This window comes from Nomascus leucogenys, chromosome 3 (genome assembly GCF_006542625.1).
Source record: "Nomascus leucogenys isolate Asia chromosome 3, Asia_NLE_v1, whole genome shotgun sequence".
NCBI classification, from domain to species: domain Eukaryota; kingdom Metazoa; phylum Chordata; class Mammalia; order Primates; family Hylobatidae; genus Nomascus; species Nomascus leucogenys.
The window spans coordinates 140,819,323-140,842,551 of NC_044383.1; the positions used below are offsets into that span (position 1 = coordinate 140,819,323).

The 23,229-nt window shown below is 35.8% G+C and overlaps 1 protein-coding gene and 1 non-coding gene across 9 annotated transcripts in view; one reads left to right on the plus strand and one right to left on the minus strand.

Annotated features, from left to right (window-relative positions):
- Positions 1-23,229, plus strand: part of SCAF8 (SR-related CTD associated factor 8) — a 230,891-nt gene that overhangs the window by 82,447 nt on the left and 125,215 nt on the right. For 5 of the 8 annotated variants that reach the window (XM_030809871.1, XM_030809868.1, XM_030809870.1 and 2 more), the window contains 8 exons: positions 1,292-1,392; positions 4,057-4,170; positions 5,829-5,985; positions 7,902-8,035; positions 9,861-10,005; positions 12,796-12,864; positions 16,855-17,073; positions 17,862-19,988. In XM_030809871.1, the coding sequence (XP_030665731.1) occupies positions 1,292-1,392; positions 4,057-4,170; positions 5,829-5,985; positions 7,902-8,035; positions 9,861-10,005; positions 12,796-12,864; positions 16,855-17,073; positions 17,862-19,318 (2,396 nt within the window). In that variant the 3' untranslated portion in view covers positions 19,319-19,988. Of the gene's footprint in view, positions 1-1,291; positions 1,393-4,056; positions 4,171-5,828; positions 5,986-7,901; positions 8,036-9,860; positions 10,006-12,795; positions 12,865-16,854; positions 17,074-17,861; positions 19,989-23,229 lie in introns of those variants that run through there. The other 3 variants (XR_004029401.1, XR_004029400.1, XM_030809869.1) reach the window with 1 other exon arrangement.
- LOC115834514 lies at positions 10,804-10,907 on the minus strand. Its single transcript, XR_004029461.1, has one exon. It is a non-coding gene; the product is annotated as a U6 spliceosomal RNA (small nuclear RNA).

Below are 23,229 nucleotides of genomic sequence, written 5' to 3' on the forward strand. Positions count from 1 at the left end.
CTTGCAGGGAAAGAACAATGACCAGGGACTCTGTGTGAGCTAAGTGATTCCTAAAGCTTACACAGGTCTAGAAGATGTTAGAGTTCTGACTAGCCAGAGTGGAGAGACCTGGTTGAAAAGCCTAGGGCACTCAGTAGTGATCTTGCCAAGGGTACCTTCATGTGGGGCTAAATTAGCCGTAGAGTAAAACCTGCCTTAAACCTGCCTTATTATAGATCAAAGGTAGCCAGAAATGTGGACATTGACATAAATCCAAATACAGCGTATGAAAATTCTGCAAAGGTGTCAACTATAAATATTTTCTAAATAAATGTCTTCTGTAAAAGGAGGCATTCGTGGAGGCATGAACAGTACAGCTGAAAGTAGGCAAAGTGTCTCATGTTTAATATTTGTTAAGGGGATGTGGCTTTCAACAGTTAAGTACCTTTAAGTCTTTCAAGGGGTTAAGGGGTCCTGATTTGGCCATTTTCTCTTTGTATCTTCCCAGAAAGGATTATTTCCTTAAGGATAAGATGCTGTTTTTAGATTTATCTCTTGATTAGGGAGACACATTCACTTAATCCTTCCAGCACAGAAAGACACTTAAAAGGTTCACAGGCCGGGCGTGGTGGCTCATGCCTGTAATCCCAGCGCTTTGGGAGGCCAAGGCGGGCAGATCATGAGGTCAGGAGATTGAGACCGTCCTGGCTAACATGGTGAAACCCCGTCTCTATTAAAAATACAAAAAATTAGCCCGGTGTGGTGGCGGGTGCCTGTAGTCCTAGCTACTCGGGAGGCTGAGGTAGGAGAATGGCGTGAACCTGGGAGGCGGAGCTTGCAGTGAGCCGAGATCGCGCCACTGCACTCCAGTCTGGGCGACAGACTGAGACTCTGTCTCAAAAAAAAAAAAAAAAAAAAGGTTCACAAATGGGATTACGGTGAGAAGTGGGTTTGAAACTTTGTTGCACATTAGAATCACCTGGGGAATTTTACAACTCAGTTCCCTTTCTTTGACACTGCATGCCACTCATCCTCTTAGAGTGGGACCCTGGCATCCACAGATGGTTCAGGTGTGCAGCCAAGCTTGAAAACAGGTGACATTTAAGTGGTTGACTTGGCAGAGATGTGAATTAATACTTGTGATTTTAGTTGATTTTAAACATAATAGATGCATGTGTTTATTGACAATTATTTTAAAATATATTATCTTAAACTTAATTATTATGTTTATTACTGCTTTTTCCTCAACTACTTTTGAAAGAAGTAACTGTGTCTATATTACTTAGGTCATTTGTCTCTTATGTCTTGACAGTATGTAGTACTACTCTCTGGGTTGGGCAAGTGGACAAGAAGGCAACACAGCAAGACTTAACCAACCTATTTGAAGAGTTTGGACAGATTGAATCCATTAATGCAAGTATCAGTTCTTAATAATTTAAGGTTTTAAAAAAGGAGGTTTTTATTAATACAAAGAATCACTTCTGTTCCTAATTAGCCCAGTAATGTCTGCCTTAAATAATACACATCTTTAAAAGGATTGCTTTACTTTGATAATGTCTGTGTTTATTTTGGTGCTGTTTCTCTCAATTGTTTTTATTTTTTAGTGGAATTCTTAACAAAATACTCGAGTTTTATAGCAGTGTAGCATGCTTGATTCCTAACATCATCAAATGTTTGAATTAGCAGGAACCCTATGTGTGTGCTCTGGTTTAATTCCTTTTTTTAAAAAATACGTCTCAGGACACCTGTCCAGCACTGAGGAAATGGAGAGTTCCACAGAATTGTAGTCACTTGCACATGACCACAGAAGCAGTCATGGAGACACAGCTGGACTTAGGATCCCAGTTTCTTTTGCCTTTTTCTTCCCACTCTCTCACTCTCTCGTGCTCTTTTACTCTCTTTTTTATCAAACAGAGTAAATGTTAGGTAAGAAAATCAGTATGGCCAGCGAATTGCTGGTAAGTTGAGCATAGCTCTTTCACTCTTGATTCTTGCACTAGTTTTGCACCACTCAGTCTTCTCCTTTGAGTCTGTGTTTTGTTCTTCATGAGGCCTGATGCTTTTCCCTGAAGGTCAGACATCTTTGGTTAGCTATTTTAATTGTTCTTTTATTTAAAAATTATGTGCTCTCTTTCTTCCTCCTGCTGTGTGATGAAATGTTTTGTAGTCATTTGTTTGGGGAGACATTTATCCATCCATCCATCCTGGTAAACAGGAAGTATGAGGAGACTTAATTCATCGGGCATCTGATTTCATTCCCTGTGGTTACAGTTTTATGTCTGTGGGATCTTTTTATCATTATTTGTCAGAAAATTGCCCAGTTTTTCTTTCTAGTCTTAATTCCCAGTCTTCCTTAAATGGCCAAACTTGACTTTTCTGTAATAGTAACAGAATTATTTGAGTTGAGTTGAACCATTTTGCATCTTACTTTTGACTGTGTATGATCTCTTTGGAGCCTCATAAGAAGCTGGTTAAGTAATTCAAATACTGTTGTTTTCTAATGAGGAAACTAAGTGATTTGCTTGAGTTACACAGGTGATAAAAAGATGATTGGTTACGGATTTCAACTTGGGTACTTCAGATTTCTCTTTCTATACCACAAGAGTGCTGTCGACCTCTCTTATTCTTTTGTCTTTTTAGATTTTACCTGTCAAAACATCACTGTCTTTCAGAGTCTATAATCATATGCTTTCTCTGAAGTTTCTTTCTGATTTACCTCTACCTTTAAACTAGTGATTCTCAGTTCTAGCTGCATATCAGTAATATGTCTTGACATTTGAAAAATTAGGGATGCCCATGCTCAATGTCTTCAAATTTTTAGCAAAGTGTCACAGCTGCATAGGTGATTCTGATGCACAGCGGGAATCATTGCTCTGAACAGACCTGTGTCCAAGTAGCATTTTGTATTTTCCTGTTTGATGATTGTTATTTGTAATCTTTCTTGTGTCATGGTCCCTTGAGCATCTGTTTGCCTTATCCCTCTCCTCTATTGTATTACTTTTTGAGAGCATAGTACTTATAAATAATAAGCACTAAGTTGTTTTGTGAAATGAAGATTCATAATCCACTCATTTAATTTTGGGGACTTCAAAGACAAAGTCCATTCAGTTTGGCATTTAGTAGGTCATTGGTGAGCTTGAAGAGAGTAGAGTATTTTCCAGCGGGTTGGTGAGGAATTAGAGCTAGATTGCAATAGATAAAGAAGAATGTCAAGGTTTAGATAGATTTCTCTTTTAAGAAGTTTGATACTAATATTAAAGAGGCAGTAGCTCGAAGTGTTAGCAAGGCTGAGGAAAAGGTTTCTATGTAAGCTTTAATAACAGATATAGCTTATTAGGTATTGAGTGAAAATAAAATGATAGAATGCCTTTTGAGTTTCTCAGAAAGAAACAAATGCTGTGAATAGTTTTCTGAGTTAATATATTAAGGATAATATTATGCTCTGGTGTAGAATAGTTAAATGCTTTATAAATCAGTCTCAGATCTTAACACTGAGGCTATTTTCTTTATGTTAAAACTTTTGCCAGAAGCACTTGAACAAAATAAAGTTTTATAAGACTGAAAATTTTTATCATCAATTGTTTCAGATTATGGATTTCATATTAAAGATAATTCCCCAAAAGAAAAATCCTCTTTGCATTACTTAGTATAACATTTGGAAAAATTGAAGTAATATTAGGAATAAATTGTTGCCTTCAAATATTTTGGCCATATAATATTACTTTCCTTTTATCTGGTGGTATTATATATATGAAGTTATACATTTTGTTTTTAATAGTTCTTTTTCTGTATTCAGAAAATATTGCCATGTGATATTTAAGATTTCACATTTATCATGGCTTATGATACCTGATTGAGTTTTGAATTTTGGGATTTTAAAAATTGAGTTATTAATTGTACATGAATTGTACCTACTAATAAACAGCTGGAGGAAGAAAGGGGAAAATAAGTCAGTAATCTATCAAAATTGAATTGAAATATTAGTAAGTAGTCAATGTTTTGTGTCATTTAAACCATAAAATACCAGAATGAATTTCTGTTCTTATATCTTTTCTTAAAACAATTTTTTCTTATTAGATGATTCCTCCCCGGGGCTGTGCTTATGTCTGCATGGTTCATCGACAAGATGCATTTCGAGCTCTTCAGAAACTCAGTTCTGGATCATATAAAATTGGGTCCAAGGTCATTAAGGTGAGATTTGGTGGATTGGAACTTGGGGTAGGGGGGGCAGTATTTTTAATGTCTGTTATGTTAAAGTCTGAGTTTTTCACAAAAGGGTCACAAGCTTTTCTTTTATTGGATTATTAGAATGTCTCTGTATTATATTCTTTTTAATGTTACAGAGAAACCTTATCAGAAACTTATTGTTTCAGTTTGTTGAGTTACAGAATTAGATATAGGTAAAAATAAGTGCAATAACGAGAACTTTAGTCAATTACTTCCTTGAAATTACACTTGCACAGCTTTCTGAGTCAACTAGGGCACCATTCTATGAGCAGAACGTGTTCATTTTATAGTATTGTCTTTCATTCACTTTTCCTCCCAATACTCCTTAACTATACCTTCTAATTATATGCCTGATTTCTTCTTTTTTCTTGACATCTTTTTAAAATATAAACCAGGCCCTTGTGGAGAGATTATCTATCAGAATATTTTTATTTTCTTCCTAATCTTTATACTGAGAATTTTTTGAATATCTTTCCATTACTTTCTATGATTAACTTGTTTGATTTCTGTTATTTGAAGTTTATTTATCTCATCAGTTTCTGCAACTGAATTAAAAACTTTAACTACTTTCATTAAAGTTAATATATGCTGATCTTTTTTCATTCATGACTGAGTTTCTTGTGTTAACTAAAGTGTCCCTAGTCTCCTCTGGAATAAAAGATTTTTTTTAAAATAACAGGCCAGGTGTGGCAGCTCACACCTGCAGTCCCAGCACTTTGGGAGGCTGAGGTGGGAGGATCACTTGAGCCCAGGAGTCTAAGAGCAGCCTGGGCAACATGGTGAGACCTCATCTCTACAAAACAACTTAAAAATTAGCTGAGTGTGATGGTATGCATCTATGGTCCCAGCTCCTTGGGAGGCTGAGGTGGGAGGATCTTTTGAGCCCATGAAGTCAAGGTTGTAGTGAGCCACGATCATGCTGCTGCACTCCAGCCTGGGCGACAGAGTGAGACCCTGTCTCAAAAAGTGAAGAAAATGCTATTCTAATCACCCCTCATGTAGGCTGACATTTTTATGGTGAAAAGTGGATTTGGATTTTCTTTGGAAATGCATTGCGCTATTAGAGTTAAATAAGAAGTGGAAATCCTTTATTGTAAATACTATGTCTAATATAAGTTTTATTTTAAAAAACAAAACTGGCGAGGCACAGTGGCTCACACCTGTCCAGCACTTAAGGAGGCCGAGGTGGGTGGATCGCTTGAACTCAGGAGTTTGCGACAGCCTAGGCAACATGATGAAACCCCTATCTCTACTAAAAAATACAAAAATTAGTTGGGCATGGTGTTGCTGCAGGGCTAAGGCAGGAATATTGCTTGAGCCCGGAAGGTCACGGCAGTGAACCATGACAATGCCACTGCGCTCCAGCCTGGGCGACTGAGTGAGACCCTGTCTCAGACAAAGAGAGGCAACTGGAAAAAAATTTTTTTGGCTACTATTAGTTTTTCAGCTTTGCTTTTCCAGCTGTTTTCTAAAACCAATTTTATTGTGTTTACATTGTTTAAATAAAATTTTGAACTTTTTACCTTGTTTTTATTATATATATATATATGTGTGTGTATATATATATATATATATATATATATATATAAACCTTTCTTTTTTCCTCTTCCCATTTACAATAGATCGCTTGGGCTTTAAACAAAGGTGTAAAAACAGAATACAAACAATTCTGGGATGTGGATCTTGGAGTTACATATATACCATGGGAAAAAGTTAAAGTGGATGACTTGGAAGGTTTTGCAGAAGGAGGCATGATTGATCAGGAGACTGTAAATACTGGTAAGAATTCTAAGGTCTTTTTATTGTTAAAAGAAAGTATGCTTAGAAGGTTGTAGCTGAAATGAGTTTGGGATGACAGTGTTAACTGTGTATCCTGGATTCATCTCCCAAAAAAGAAAAGATGCATTACTATGCCCTAGTGTACGTTCTTAATGGGACCTATTTTATAGATGTCAAAGTATAGATTAGAAAGCATAGAACTCTATATAAATGTAGCATTTTTAAATACATGTTTTTTTTTTTTTTTTCATTTTGATACTCGAGAGATGTGTGGGAGGGATTTTTAAAACTAAATATTTCTAATTGCTTCAGTTTAAGTGGGAACTTGAGAAGTTTTTTTGAAACATTTTGCAGATTATTTTGAATAGTATCCATGTTGAAAATAGCAGCAATAGAATCGTGGTTTAGGGAGTTCAGATTCGTACAATGTTATATATTTTCTGGGATGCCTTTTACAATACCAAATAATCATCAGCCTGCTTTTTTTTTTTTCCCAAAATTGTCTTTTTATTTTAAAAGATTTCAGTTAAAAATTGACAAAATGATTTGCAGTTGTAACCAATAGGAAATCTAAACATTTGAAAAAGAACTGAAATATATATACACACCTTTTTTCTTCACACCTTAGCTCTTTTATCAGAATTAGCTAATTTTCAGAATATTTGTTTCTCAGACCAATGTAAAATTTTGAACCATTTTTTTTTCTATTGTTTTCTTCCTGTCAGGCCTACTCCTCACCCCACCCCTGCCAATGGCTGCTTATTCCAGTGTATTCACTTCATAAATATTTTAGTTTCTACTGTGTGTCAGGCCTAATTTTAGGAACTGGAATTATAGCAGTGAGACAAATAGACAAAAATTCTTCCTCTTGTGGAGTGTAGCGCAGAGGTCAGCAACCTAATACCCATGGTCCAAATCCTGTTGGTAGCCTGTTCTGTAAATAAAGTTTTATTGAAACATAGCCATGCTCACTTGTTTACCTATTTTATATTCCTTTTTTTTTGCAATAAGAGTTGAACACTTGCAGCAGAGAACACATGGCCCATAAAGCCTCAAATGCTATAAAGTTTACTAGCCCATGTTTCACACATTTATTATCTGTGAAAAAACAGATAATAAACAAAATAGATAAACTATATAGTACTTTAGTGTCAGTAAGTTCTAAGAAAAAAATCAGGGAAGGGAGATGGGCAGTGTGGATGTGGAGGTATTGCAGTTTTTATGTGGTTGTAGAAGATCTAATGGAGAATGTGATATTCGAAAGGGTAAGGCATGCAGCCATCTGGGGAAAGAGCATTCTATATGGAGGGAACAGCAAGTGCCATGTTTGTGTTCAGAAATAAGACCATTATAGCTTGCACAGAGTGAATGAGGAATGAGTAGTAGGAGATCAAGGCAGATAGGTACAGAGGGGCAAAGTCATGTAAATCTTATTTTGTCTTACTTGATCTTTACTTTGAATGAGATGGAGAAGGGTGAGAGAGGAACCATTAGAGCTTCTTTGTTCTCTTTTTGCATAGCTGTATTTTCGGAAGGATTTTATTGTATTGGATTAATACTCTCCTAGTTGGTCTTCCTTTGTTGTATTTTGTGATAAAAAATTGAGTACGGTTAGTTCCTCTTATATCAGCCAGCCATTGAGATACATATCTATTGTATCCCTTCTAAGCGTTTTCTTTAGATGAAATATTTTAGTGTCTTTCCTTTGTGTCTCATGTGTCATGGTTTTTTGAACTCCATAGTATCCTAATCAGATTAATCTGGGCAGAAATCTAGAGTGGCACCTACAGTTGTGGATATATCTTAAAGATGTGCCAAGGTAGATGAAGGATTTAGATGTGAAATAAATGAATACAAAGAAGAAAATGAAAAGTTGCACCCATGCAAAGGAAATCAATTTCAAATATTTTGTTTAGAGTGGGAAACTGTGAAAAGCTCAGAACCTGTTAAAGAGACGGTCCAGACAACTCAGAGCCCAACTCCAGTTGAAAAGGAGACAGTGGTCACAACCCAGGCAGAGGTTTTCCCTCCTCCTGTTGCTATGTTGCAGGTTAGTGTTGAAGTGGGTTTTTTTTTTCTTGTGTTGTTTTACATTTCTGTTTTTAATCATGTATTTACTTTATAAAACTAGAATGAAAATCTCCATATCAGAATAAATGTCAGTAGTGTTAGGGAAAAGAATATTTCTTTTAAATCTCTTTAAGGAAAAAAAAAAGTCTGCTAATGCTGTGGTATCATTGTGCTAAACATCTTAGGTTTAAAATAAAGGTAAATATGGAAATATTGTTTCTGAAAACGGAGGTTTTTTTAGGTTCATGTTTTTCTGAGGAGTCAAATTGATAGAACAGTAAGTTATTTTAATGAGTTTGATCAAATACTTTTTGAAAAATTATTTTTAGAAATGATGTCGTTCATATTTAAATATGTTTGTTTATTGAACAAATATTTATTGAGTACTGGCTCTGTGACACTCACTCTTCTAGGTATCAGTGAAAAACTCCCACAAATCTCTGCCCTTTTGGAGCTTTTATTCTCAATAGTGGTGACAATAAATGTAAAATAAATACGATTATGAGATCCTATGGAAGGAAAAAGGTAGCGTAAGGCTGATCTATTTTAAATAGAATGGTGAGGATAGACCTAATTGAGAATGAGAAATTTGAGCAATGACTTAAAAGCACTAAGGGAGTTAACCATGTGGATATCTGATGAAGAACATTCTGTTCAGAGGCAACAACCAGTGCAAAGGTCCCACACCAGGAATATGATTGGTGTGGTCTAGGAGTGTTAAGTGGGCTAGAATAAAGCCAGTCCTCTCTAAGGACTTTGGCTTTCACTTGGAATGAGATGGATGGTGGGTCTTTACATGTGACAAAAAGAGAGAGAGAAAGATGAGGAGTCATTGGAGGATTTTGAGCAGAGGAGTGACTTGATCTGGTTTACAGTTTTAAAAGATTGCACTGGTTACTATTTTGAGAATAGGCTGTAGTGAGCTTTGAGCAGGGAGACCAGTTAAAAGACAGTTGTAGCAATCCAAATGAGAGCTGGTGGTGGCTCAGAATAGACTTCTGGAGTGTCTATTGCACTGGAGGTAATGAGAAAATAGTGGAGGTAATGAGAAATGGTCAGATACTAGGTGTATTTTGAAGGTGTTGTAACCAACAGGACTTTTCCTAGTATGATTGGATTTGGGGTTATTATGAGCAAAAGCAGAGGCAAGGTTTTTGGTCCAAGAAATTGGAAAGATAGAGTTACCGTTATCTGAGACTGGGAAAGACTGAGAAGAGTTCTTTTGGGAAGGACGACTGGAAAATCAGTTGTTTCATACATGTTGTTAGGTAGAAGTATCTTTCAGTCAGCACAATTGGGATGTTGAATAGACACTTGATGTAATGTGAAATTTACAAGAGAGGTAAAGCTGTGGTGCAGATGAATACTTGCGACTTTTACCTAGAGTGAGTAAAAGGTACTTATGCTAGGATTAGAAAATAAATTTATGAGAAATTTAAGCCATTCTAAAGCTGTTATTGACATGCTTCCTAATGGTGGTTAGGTTGCATAACAGGTATTACTGAGTGGGAGATGGCACTTTAAAATGGAGCATAATATTCAGTGTTGAACTAGGTGACCATTAGTTTACATCACTTGAATGTAAGATGAAATTCATAATCTCCAAGTAAAAACTCTCTGTTGAATAACGTTGCCTTGTTTTTACCCTAAGTAGGTTCACTTGCAAGTATACAAAAAGGGGGCATAAAACCCTTTTGATAGTATTTGTTACTATCCTGAAAGAGAAATAGAATAATTTGCCTTTAGTTGTTCCAAGATGCAGGTGAATAAACTGATGAGTGAACTTTTTTGTCTATCCACAAAAGATTCCAGTGGCGCCAGCCGTGCCTACAGTTAGTTTAGTCCCACCAGCATTTCCTGTGTCGATGCCGGTTCCTCCTCCTGGATTCAGTCCAATCCCTCCACCTCCTTTTTTAAGAGCAAGTTTTAACCCTTCACAACCACCACCTGGTAAGGAATTTTTGTTTTAATATTTGAACTCTGTTTAGATTATCATTTAAGTTCTTCTTCTTCCATATTTAAATACCATAGAGCAGTGGTTCTGAGACCTTAGCATGCATGGGCTTGTTAAAGCACAGATGGCTGCGCCCAGCCTCCACTGTTTTTGCTGTACTCGGTCTGTGGTAGGGGCCAGATAATCTTATTTTCTAACTTGTTCTCAGGATGCAGATTGCGGGGAGAAGCAGCACTGACAGAGAAAAATGGAATTTCTTTAGAATAATCGAAAACCATGGCCGGGCATGGTAGCTCACGTCTGTAATCCCAGCACTTAGGGAGGCCAATGTGGGCAGATCACTTGAGGTCAGGAGTTTGAGACCAGCCTGGCCAACATGGTGAAATCCCATCTGTAGTAAAAATACAAAAATTAGCTAGACGTGGTGGCGCAGGTCTGTAATTCCAGCTACTCGGGAGGCTGAGGCAGGAGAATGGTTTGAACCTGGTAGGCAGAGGTTGCAGTGAGCCAAGATCGTACCACTGCGCTCCAGCATGGGTAACAGAGCAATTACTTTGTCTCAAAAAGAAAAAAAGGTGAAAAAAAAAAAAAAGAATTATTACTCTTAAAATAATGTGAAATTTCTGTTGCAGTTTTTATATGAAAGTTCTCTAATAATTATCAGCATTTCACCAGAAAATTCGCATTGTCCCTCCTAAGAATCAGTAGGCTCCATTTTGACATTAGAAATTATATTTAAAAGGATAACTGAATTTGTAATACTTCGTTTTGACCTAATAAATTACTTTTATTCTTTAAATATGGAACACTTCACAAATTTGTGTGTCATCCTTGCACAAGAGCCATGCTAATCTCTGTATCATTCCAATTTTAGGGTATGTGCTGCCAAAGCAAGTACTGACCTAATAAATTACTGATAAACAAAAAAAAAGTTTCTTGAATTAGATTTTCCAGGTGAAAACTATAGATTACTTAAACACAACTTAAATATATAGTTTAAGATAGAGCTTTTAGGCCGGGCGTGGTAGCTCACACCTGTAATCCCAGCACTTTGGGAGGTTGAGGTAGGAGGATCGCTTGGGTGCAGGAGTGCAAGACCAGCCCAGGAACAGAGTGATACCCTGTCTGTACAAAAAATAAGAAAATAGCCAGGTGAGGTGGTACACACCTGTAGTCCCAGCTACTCAGGAGGCTTGAGCCCAGGAGGTGGAGGCTACAGTGAACTGTGTTCGCACCACTACACTCCAGCATGGGTGACAGAGTGAGAATGAGACCCTGTCTCAAAAAAAAAAAAAAAAAATGCTTTTATTATTAGACCATGGGAGGTTAGGTTAGAAAAATGATGGAGAGATACTTGTGAACTCCTGGAAGCAAGTGATCTTCCCACCTCAACCTCCCAAAGTGCTGGGATTACAGGTACGAGCCACCGCGCCCAGCCTAAAAGCTCCATCTTAAACTATATAAGCAATTACATACACATATTGATGAGATATGCATTTAAGTTATAGTTTTTACCTAGAAACTCTAATTCAAGAATTTTGTTATCAAAGTTTATTAGGTCAAAACAATATATATATAGTTTTTTCAAATTAAACAAAATGTATTTGAATTCATGAATTATTTGCATATTATAAGAGAAGAAATACAGTATGTTGACTTCTGTAACTTAAGTTCTTAGATATTGGGTAGAGTTTTTAGCAAGACTAAAAAATTGTCTGAGAATGGTAATTTATAGGTCATGTAAATGTTCTAAATTACAGTTTAATGTGTAATTGGAAATTGATACAGATTTTAATAACTTTATTTTAAATATTGAAAAGTTTGTTAATTTTCTGTTTGTGATTTCAAAATTAAATATTTCAGAAGATATTTTTAAGTGATTATTTCAAAAATCAATGATATAGGCTTTATAAAGTCATTGTTCCTTATTAATTTGTTGAAAAATCATGTATTTTTATTCTTATTTTTAGCCACTTTTTAAAATGTACAAAAGGTATATTTTATTAAAAATAAAATTAAATATGTATATCATATAATTTACCACAAAATTTAGTTACAATCAGGATTGTGAGGGGAGGAATAAACCTTGAATACCAAAGTAGATTTTATAGTTTAAAATTATTTTAGTCACTGTTTTCTAGTTGAATGTAATGGTAGCTTTATATTTCAAAAAATGCAAAGAAGCAAATTTATAGGGTGATATTTAAAATGATTAAGAAGCTGAGCGCCATGGTGTGTTTTTCTGGTCCCAGCTACTTGGGAGGCTGAAGTAGCAGGATTGTTTGAGCCCAGGAGTTTGAGACCAGCCTGGGAAACATAGACTTGGTATCTAAAATTAATAATTTATTGAAACCATTAAAAAGCCAATATTAAATTGAAGATTTACTTCAGTGCTTAAAACATAAATTGTGTTATCCAAAGTTAACAGAAATATTTTGATCTATTGAGTAAACACATGTATCAAATAAATAAAATGGCATATATAAACAATTTACCTGGCTCCTATTAATCTTTGATTTTACAGCACCATAGAGCATGCTACGGGACTTGAATGAGTAAATAAATAGGATATTCTCATAAGTCAGGATCTCTGCTTTACCTAGCTTATTAGGGATCAAATAAGGCAGCGTATATAAAAGCCATTTTTAAAATAGAAAATATATATATAAATATGAGGTTGTAGTCCATTTTAAGAATATGAAGTTTCATTTGTAGCTATTGGAATCTTTCATTTAAAATAAGTAATTTTTCTTGTGCTATTTTTTGGGGGTTTTTTTTTCGTGTAGGTTTCATGCCGCCTCCAGTTCCCCCACCTGTTGTGCCACCCCCTACGATTCCACCAGTAGTACCAACATGTAAGTTTTCTACTTTTAGAGTTTTCTTTATTCATGGTAGTGTTAATTTTAGTGTGTCAGTTCTCATTCTTATGAATTACTGTTAATATTTTTATTATGAAAGCTTTAAGACAAATGCATGTTAGATAATTTCTAAAATACTAACAGTAAATGACAGTTCTTATTTAAATTTGCTTAGTTGTCTTAAACTCTTTTTTTGTTGTTGTTGTTTTTTTGTTTGTTTTTGTTTTTGAGACAGAGTCTCGCTGTTGCCCAGGCTGGAGTGCAGTGGCGTGATCTCCGCTCACTGCAGGCTCCACCCGCTTGGGTTCACGCCATTCTCCTGCCTCAGCCTCCTGAGTAGCTGGGACTACAGGCACCCGCCACCTCGCCCGGCTAATTTTTTGTATTTTTAGTAGGGACGGGGTTTCACTGTGTTAGCCAGGATGATCTCGATCTCTTGACCTCGTGATGTGCCTGCCTCGGCCTCCCAAAGTGCTGGGATTACAGGCGTGAGCCACCGCACTCGGCCTTAAACTCTAATGATTGATTTTATTTTAGTCAAAATTCAGAGAAGGTCCTCTCATCCTATTTGTGTTTTTTTTGTTTTGCTATGTGTATTAAATGTCTTAATGTTAGTGCAGTCCTGTCCCAGTCCTCCCTTCCTTTTCTTAATGCTCATGACTTGTTGAAGAAACAGTTCAGTTCTGTGTATAAGAGCTTAAATAATGGATTTGGTTTTTTGCTTCTTTGTGGTACTGAAATTACTGTCTGCATTTCCTGTAAAATGGAAGTTAGCGCCAAAGGCTTGCTTAGATTCTGGTTCACCTGTTTTAGCAAGAATACTTGAGAAGCAAAATGCTGTAGGATTGGTATTATATATCACGTCAGAAGTCTTGCAGTGCCTTTTTGTCCTCTTGCCCCACATCATTTTTGGGGCCCGGGGGGACGGTGTAAAAGTTTATTTTTTAGAGGAGTTTTTTAGGTTCACAGCAAAATGGAGCCAAAAGTACAGAGGATTCCCATAAGCCCCCACCCACCACACATGCACAGGCTCTCATGATCAACATCCTCCACCAGAGTGGTACATATGTTACAATTAGCCAGCCTATATTGACAAATCATTATCACCCAAAGTCCTTAGTTTGCATTTTGATTCACTCTTGGTGTTTTGTTCCTCTTTTAATGATGTTATTAAGATTGATCAGAACATTCAGTGGAACAGTGGAACCTGGTCATTAAAAACATTTCCTTTCATCCATTGATCATTGTTTCTTAGATCTACTTTTTATTAGTTGCAGAGTGGTGATCTTTCTAAATGTATAATTCCTTCCATGTTTCTTAAATGAAGAAAAAGTTTTCCTTAATCAGGTAATGGTGCTTAGTTACCTTGAAGTGTGGTTTGTACAGGAAAGTCGGGGTAGATGCTGTTTTTTCTTTAATTGCCATTTCTCAGAGTCATGAGATCTATAGGTATTTCCAGTGATACCCAGTGACCGAAGAGAGATTTCTCTTATTTCTCATCTTCTCCTCCCTTGTCCCTCTCTCCCTTTTTTTTTCCTCCTTCAGTTTCTTTAGTATTTATGGATTAATGGATTTTTACTTCTAGTGAGTTGCATTTTTTTTTTTTTTTGAAGTGCAAATTGTTTCATCTTTGGACGGTGGGAGACCTGTGTTGCCTCCCTGTCACATTAGTTTTGAGAGCTACTTAGCTTTTTGGCCCAGTATATCCCAGACAAATCTTGTATTTTCCTCCCTCCAATCTGAGAATCAGCCATTTTTCCAATTGGGGTATGGTATCTAGAGAATTCAATCTGGGTACTAGATTCTCATTTTGCTCTTGGGTTTTCATTGAGTCTAGGAATTTTTAGTGGACAAAACTAGAAAATGTGCATTTTGAACAGAAAATGAATATGAACTATTAAACAAATTAGCTACTTTGATTTTTATATTTGCTTGTGTTCTCACATACTGAAAACAGTAACACGATTGCTTTTCATTTTCGTACAAAATAGACATACACGTAGTAGTTTGAAAGTAGTGTTACTGCCAACAAGGCTACCAGATGAAACTAAGATTTTTCTGCCACTTTTTTTTATCCCAAAGGTGTATAATCATAACTAGGGGTACATGTGCAGGTATCTATAAATATTTGTTTGTTACATGAGTAACCTATATAACAAACACAAGTTTACCTATATAACGAATGTGCACATGTACCCTTGAACCTAAAAGTTTAATTAAAAATGTATAATCAAATTACTGTTTATCAGGGTTACCTGAAATCTTTTCTTTGTAGTTGTGGTGCCAGTTTCATAAGTGATTTTTTTTTTTTTTTTACATTTTTATGGGAAATACACTCTAGCTTACTTGGTTTTGATATCTGTATTTTCTTTACTAGAATAGACATTTCAAAAGTAATGCAGCGCAACAGTAAATATAGACATTTATTCATTTCCTTTTTCCTATCATTGGACATTACAGAAATGCTAAATATACCCTTTTAATAATTTTTTCATTCTAATCTACTCTTTATCTGCAGTAATTCTCCAAGCTTCTGAAAAAACCTTTAGTAATTCAGGCAAGCCTAGCTCAAAAATTAGACCTGAAGAGTGTATGTGATATATAAAGATTTTAACTTTTGATTATCTCATTCATTTTCCTTGTATTCTTAAACTTTTTCTCCCTTTCAGTGTTTACATAGCTTTAAAATTTGGCCAGGCATGGTGGCTCATGCCTGTAATGTCAGTACTTTGGGAGGCTGAGGTGGGTGGATCACTCGAGGTCAGGAGTTTCAGACCAGCCTGGCCAACATGGTGAAACCCCGTCTCCACTAAAAATACAAAAATTAGCCAGGTGCGGTGGCGCACGCTGTAATCCCAGCTACTCGGGAGGCTGAGGCAGGAGAATCACTTGAACCCAGGAGGTGGAGGTTGCAGCGAGCCGAGATCACGCTACTGCACTCTAGCCTGGCAACCGAGCGAGACTCTGTCTCAAAAAAAAGATAGGTTTAAAAGTCTTTCTTTTTGTTATTGTTGGTTCATTAGGAAGAATTGTTTATTCTTTCTGAAAATTAGACAAAGTGTTCAGAAGTCTTTTCTGAATTCACTATTCACAGAGGCTTACCCTAGAGCCAACCTCCCAATTTTTTCCTAGTTCACTAATTTTGGAAAATCTGCAGTCAATTAATGGAAAAAGAGAAATAGTTGTGTGCCAGATGCTATCCAAATTGCCTTTGCTGTCTCATTTAATTCTCTTAATGCTTGTGCATGACCACAGGTGTTTTTACTTTTGTAGCTCTGTTGTATGCTAACAGTTTGTTCAGGTAATCTAGGGTTACATATGAAGATAAAACATTTCCTAAGTTCTCCAAGTATGATTTTACGGTATTCTAAGTGACATATTGAACTAAAAATTTTAATTGTGTAATTATTTTGTATTCCTCTGGTTGTGTTTTTTAATATATGTGACAAATGCACTCAGGGATATTTCTACCCATTCTTTAAGATGGAAAGTTTATAGCTTCATATTTGTAGTCCACCTTATGTATTCTCATCTGATGAGTTTCTAACTTCATCTGACAAAAGGTAATGTTAAATGAATGTTAGGACCCTAGTACATTGTAATTGCAGGGGGATTGGGCAGATTTTCATACTTACACATTTCAGTCTGCACTAGTCATTTCTGTATGTTTAGACACTCACTTAATCTGGCATTCCTAGAAAATTATTAATTTTTTTGTTACTAGAATTTACTTTTTTTGAGTGCTGGTCTTAACATTTTGGGTGAAATATTTCTGAAAATTGTTAGTTTTCCCTATTTTTGGATAAAGCTTTCTAAATGTAATTTAGCCTATTCATGATGACTCATTTTGTCATTTGAGCATTGGTTATTATATAATGTGCTTAGTAATACAGAGATGCCATTAAATTAAATACTCAAACTGCCAGAAAACTTAGCACATGAATTGACTCATTAAATCTGAAATATATTTTTCTCCTCTTCAAACAGCTTTAGTGCAGCCGTCATTATCCATGACACCGGAAACTGTGAAAGATGTTGGATTTGGTAGCCTTGTTATACCAGGCGGTTCTGTTGCCAGCAATCTTGCTACTTCCGCTCTGCCAGCTGGAAATGTTTTTAATGCTCCAACTAAACAGGCAGAGCCTGAAGAAAAAGTACCTCATCTTATAGACCACCAGATTTCTTCTGGTGAAAACACCAGATCAGGTAAATAATAATAATAAAATTAAAAAAAAGAGGTTGCCTCTCTGTATTTGGTGTTTAATTCTGGGGTGGCATGCGTTTGTAACCACTTCAATCTACAAATGCTGAAATGTCGCACTTTTTTTTTTTAAAAGAGATCACTATGTCCTAAAATTTCTATTTGAAAAAGTGGCCTTCTGTTCAGGATAATCTAGATTTCAATATGTTGCCATTAAGACCCTCACACCACCACCACCCCTTTTTTTTTGTCCTATTGGGACTACTTCAGTGTGTTGTCAAAATAATATTGCACAAAATCTGTATACTTATAGGAAGATAAAAATGAAGAAGTATTGGGTGTGAATAACTTCTATTGGGAACTTACTTCTAATAGGTATTATCCAGCTAGCTCTAGAAGATAAATATGGTGTTTGAAAGCAGTAAGTCCTTTTTCTATGGTCCCACTGTTGGTACATTAAGAATTATGGTTTAGAGGCACTTGACCTTAATGCCTGTTTGGGTCTCTTCCAAGCGTACTTTCCTTTCTCTCCTGTCCTAAAGCCTTTTAAACCTCCACTCCTGTTCTTCAAAAAAAAAAAAAAAAAAAAAAAAAAAAGAATTATGCTTTAGAAAGGCTTTTATTAAAGGTAGAAAATCAGTATAATACCTGACATTTCTGTTTAACTTAAAAAGATTTCATGTAGTAGCTATTGTACCTTGATTATTGGGGGATACAAGTAGCTGATTAAGCTAAAATTATTGGAAACTTTTGACTGTTATTTTGAGTTTTTTCTCTCTTTTTTTTTTTTTAGTGATTCCAAATGATATTTCAAGTAATGCTGCAATTTTAGGAGGACAGCCGCCAAATGTGACAAGCAATTCTGGAATTCTGGGAGTCCAAAGACCAAATGTATCAAGTAATTCTGAAATTCTTGGGGTCCGGCCATCTAATGTTTCCAGTAGTTCTGGGATTATTGCAGCCCAACCACCAAATATTCTAAATAACTCTGGAATATTGGGAATACAGCCACCCAGTGTGTCAAATAGTTCTGGACTTTTGGGAGTGCTACCCCCACATATACCTAACAATTCTGGACTTGTAGGAGTACAGCCACCAAATGTTCCAAATACTTCTGGACTTCTGGGAACACAGCCACCAGCTGGACCTCAAAACTTACCGCCTTTAAGTATCCCTAATCAAAGGATGCCCACAATGCCAATGTTAGACATTCGTCCAGGACTAATACCACAGGCACCTGGGCCAAGATTCCCTTTAATACAGCCTGGAATTCCACCCCAACGGGGAATCCCACCCCCATCGGTACTTGATTCAGCTCTTCATCCACCACCCCGTGGACCTTTTCCTCCAGGAGATATTTTTAGTCAACCAGAAAGACCTTTTTTAGCTCCTGGAAGACAAAGCGTAGACAATGTTACTAACCCAGAAAAAAGGATACCACTTGGGAATGATAACATTCAACAGGAAGGAGATAGAGATTACCGGTTTCCTCCTATAGAAACCAGGGAAAGCATTAGTAGACCTCCCCCTGTGGATGTTAGAGATGTGGTTGGGCGGCCTATAGATCCAAGAGAAGGTCCTGGACGGCCTCCGCTAGATGGTAGGGATCATTTTGGAAGACCTCCTGTAGATATAAGAGAGAATCTTGTGAGGCCAGGTATAGATCATCTTGGTCGAAGAGACCACTTTGGCTTTAATCCAGAGAAGCCCTGGGGGCATAGAGGAGATTTTGATGAGAGAGAGCATCGGGTTCTACCGGTCTATGGTGGTCCAAAAGGCTTACATGAAGAAAGAGGTAGATTTCGGTCTGGAAACTATCGATTTGATCCTAGAAGTGGTCCTTGGAACCGAGGATTTGGACAAGAAGTTCACAGAGATTTTGATGACCGCAGAAGACCCTGGGAGAGGCAAAGGGATAGGGATGACAGAGATTTTGATTTCTGCAGAGAAATGAATGGAAATCGTCTTGGACGAGACAGAATTCAAAACACTTGGGTTCCCCCTCCTCATGCTCGGGTTTTTGATTATTTTGAAGGGGCCACTTCTCAACGAAAAGGTGATAATGTGCCTCAGGTTAATGGTGAAAATACAGAGAGACATGCTCAGCCACCACCTATACCAGTACAGAATGATCCTGAACTTTATGAAAAACTGACATCTTCAAATGAAATAAACAAGGAGAAGAGTGACACAGTTGCTGATATAGAAAGTGAACCAGTGGTAGAAAGCACAGAAACTGAGGGGACATAATCATCACTCAGTAGGTAAAAGATACCTTTTGTAAAGTTGTCATCTCTCTGTAATAGATAATGGCTGACTGGACCATAGTTGTTCACTTTTGTCTGCCAGAATTAAGTTAATCTGATGTTCATGTTCACCTTTCTCTTAAAATAATTGTACAACTGACTTGTATAGACATTGTTCTTAATATGAACATGGTAGGTAAACTTTTTTTTTATTTTTTTCTGATAAAATATAAATGTTGGCCCCAGATTCTTTTAACGTCAAGGAAATGAGTAACAGCTTGTCAGAGACTTCCTATGGAAGAAAGAATTTTTTAGATAATATCATTAGGTTGGATATGGTAATAGATATATTTCAGAATAGCAAGTGGTGGTATATCTTATCCATATCTTTAGGCTGCTGCAGAATTTTAAGGTTATAGATAAAGCTGTGATATTTTATGCAAAGACTGGCTCTAGGTATTTGAGGAGCACAATACAGAGATTTTAAAAAGTGATTTTGTAAAATCTACACTATGGTCTCTGTTTCTCCAAAGTAAGTGTTTGTGATTTGTTCCTCATACTGCAGTGAGTAAAAAAGAAACAAGAAAACAACAACATAAATATTAAAGTACGTTTCAATGTTGGGTGAATTTTGTTTTTAGATGCCAATAAAACTTATTTGTTTGATAACAGTGTTCTAGGAATTGTATTTTTTTAATCTATAAATTCTTAAAACCTTGAATTATTATTAGCATGTGCTTATTTTTTGCAAAAGGTTTCTATCATAACAACAATGAACTATGTGGTGGAAAAAGCATGTACTTTGATATAAAAATCATGCAGCCTCCTCAGTATGTGTATAATATCTGTGTATGTTTATTGTGGAAGTCGTGTAGCTTTTTTCTGTTTCTCTGTATGTCCGTCTTCATGCACATACAGAGAAAATAGAAAGTTGAAAAAGTTTAGATAATAAAATATTCTTTTAAATCTGGTAGAATATTGGAGAAATGTGGCTAATTAACAAGGGTTATAGTTAAAGCTCTTAGTCTTGATGAAGGTAAAATAAGAGATATTATAAAGAGATACATTGGTAGTTTGGCAGTTCTATTTTTAATATAGGTAAGCATGAAGCCAGAGTTAGCATGGAGCCAAATTTCACGTAAATGCTTGCATTGGTTTGTTTCACACTGTATTTGCTATTCTGCATAGATAGTACTGACACTAAAGTACTCACTGGTCACGTGCCTGAAGTTAATTTCTTAATTGCACAAAATGTGTAGTGGTGCTGTTGGACTTAAAGACATTAATATGTATACCAGGAACATAATACCCATCATGTGTTTTGTAGGGCTCTGGGTAACACTGTAGCCTCCAAGGTAAACTGAGTAAGAAAAAAAGTGGGGGTTGGCTTCCTGTTTGTTTTTGCTTTTGCTTTTAATTTTTATTTGCTGTTTGTTCTCTTTTAGGTTTTACTTATATACACAGATATAAAACCATTGGTGTTTTTAAGTTTCTAATGGAAGGCTTTTATTTGGTTCTATGAGTAGTCATTTTGTTTCCAGTGTCTTACCAGCAATTCATCATTTGCTCTGTTTATCTAAAATTTCTAAGCAAAGATAGCTCCAAAAAATGATAGAACATACCAGACATTTAAAATTGGATTGATCTTGCCTACCTCTGATGACCTAGAGAGCTATAAGAACTTTAAGGTTCCTGGTCAAAAATGAAAGACTTCTTACAAGTTCTGAACAGAGATAGTACAATATTTATTTTGTTATTTAGAAAAGTAAAGAGTAAAAATATTTCAATGGTATTTACTTCCAAGGTAATTCAGTTCAATCAATAATTTGAGTTGGTTTCAGCTCTTTTTTCCTTAGGGTAATGAGGAAAAACTATTACATGGGTACAAAGTTTTAATGTTCAGGAAATATTGGCCTTGCCCTTAAGGAAATTATATTGGCTGAGATTTCTCTCAAACTAGTTCAGTTGTGTTTACCATTATTAAAATTAAGTGACAGTCACTTGGATTAAGTAGCAATAAAAAGCATGAGACTTTCTAGTGATTTTTGATGCCGAGCTTCTTATCACTGTTGAGCCTTCATATGTGTACTTGAAAAAAAAATATACAAGCATTGCACTGGTTTGAAGATTCTAGTGGTGAAAGTTACCTAACCAGTTATCAGTACTGTATCTAGAAACCAATCTTGGAAATGTGTGATGACACTCTTTTAAAATAGTTAAAAGAAATGATTATATGCTTGTTTTTTGTCCTTGTTTTTTGTTATATAGAATTGAAGTGAAAGGAGATTATCCTCATTCAGAATTTTCAAAACTCATAATTGCATTTGCCATTTTTTAAATGATGGAGAGAAAAGTTAATTATCTTACTTTGATAAATTTGGCATAGGACCTATCACATTTTTTATGCTTTTGGTCACAATTCTGTCACTAGAATACTAGCAATTAGAAATGTGCAAGGAGTAACCTAACCACTTTAATACATTGGTTTGAAGTGTTGCAAGCAGTGATAACTAGACACCAAATCACGTAGTGTTTTAATTTGTGACATGTTAGAATGATATGCCTTTCTGCAGTATTAGTGAACAGAACCACTAATTCTTAAATTTTTATCTGTATTTAAACATTTCATTAAACATTAGCTTGTGTTCTTAGCATAAATGCATACACTGATAGAAACTTATTTTACAGCAGAGTAATCTGCATCATATGTTCCTTTATTTTAATTTTATTTCAATAAAGGGTAGACAAATAATTTGAAAGTATCGGAAGATGAAAATACTAGAAGTGTGAAATTAAAACTCTGGAAGTAACTCCATATAATATTTAATAGATAAAAATGCATTCATTATTTACTCTATTGCATTCTTACCAGACCAGTTCCTCTTGTCCTGAGAGTACAGTTGCTTCATTAAATTTATTTGCCATTTTTCACTCATATAAAAGATTATAGTTTAAGGAGCCACACATGTAGGGTTGTTTGGGGGTTAAGGGACATTTTGTAAATTTAAAAATGAGAAGTCATCTTTTTAATTTGAAAAAGTGCTTTTTAAATAAACACTGTATTTCGTGGGATATAAGGTGCCATTGATTGTAAGAAACACCATTCAGAAATAGAAAATGCTTCTAATATGACATGCTAGTGATTATAGATACATGCCTAATTCAGAGATAAATGTGAAGTTTCTTAGTATCAAATAAATACAGTATTTATTATTGAAATGGACTTTCAGTTTAGTGAGAATATATGAACATTACTGTTACTCAGTTAATTTGAATAAATTGTCTACCAGTCTAAACTTTTTTTTTGAGATGGAGTCTTGCTCTGTTTCCTAGGCTGGAGTGCAGTGGCGTGATCTTCGCTCACTGCAAGCTCCACCTCCCAGGTTCAGGCCATTCTCCTGCCTCAGCCTCACAAGTAGCTGGGACTACAGGCACCTGCCACCACGCCCTGGCTAATTTTTTTTGTATTTTTAGTAGAGATGGTGTTTCACCGTGTTGGTCAGGATGGTCTCGATCTCCTGACCTCGTGATCTGCCCGCCTCAGCCTCCCAAAGTGCTAGATTACAGGTGTGAGCCACCGCACCCGTCCCAGTCTAAACTTTCATACACACACACACACACACACACACACACACACCACCTCAAGTGATTTAGAGAATGTTTTTCCTCACTATTATATCTATGATATCTAATAAGCTTTAGGTATCTAATAAGCTTTCTGTTCTGTGTATATATATTAGATACCTAACAGAAATATATATCTAACAGATTTTATATATATATATATATATATATATATATATATATATATATATATATGATGGGCACAACCTTTAATGAACAAGAAGATTCTAATATTAAAACTTTGTTATACCTTATGTGCCTTCATCATCATTACTTTATTGGGTGCTATAT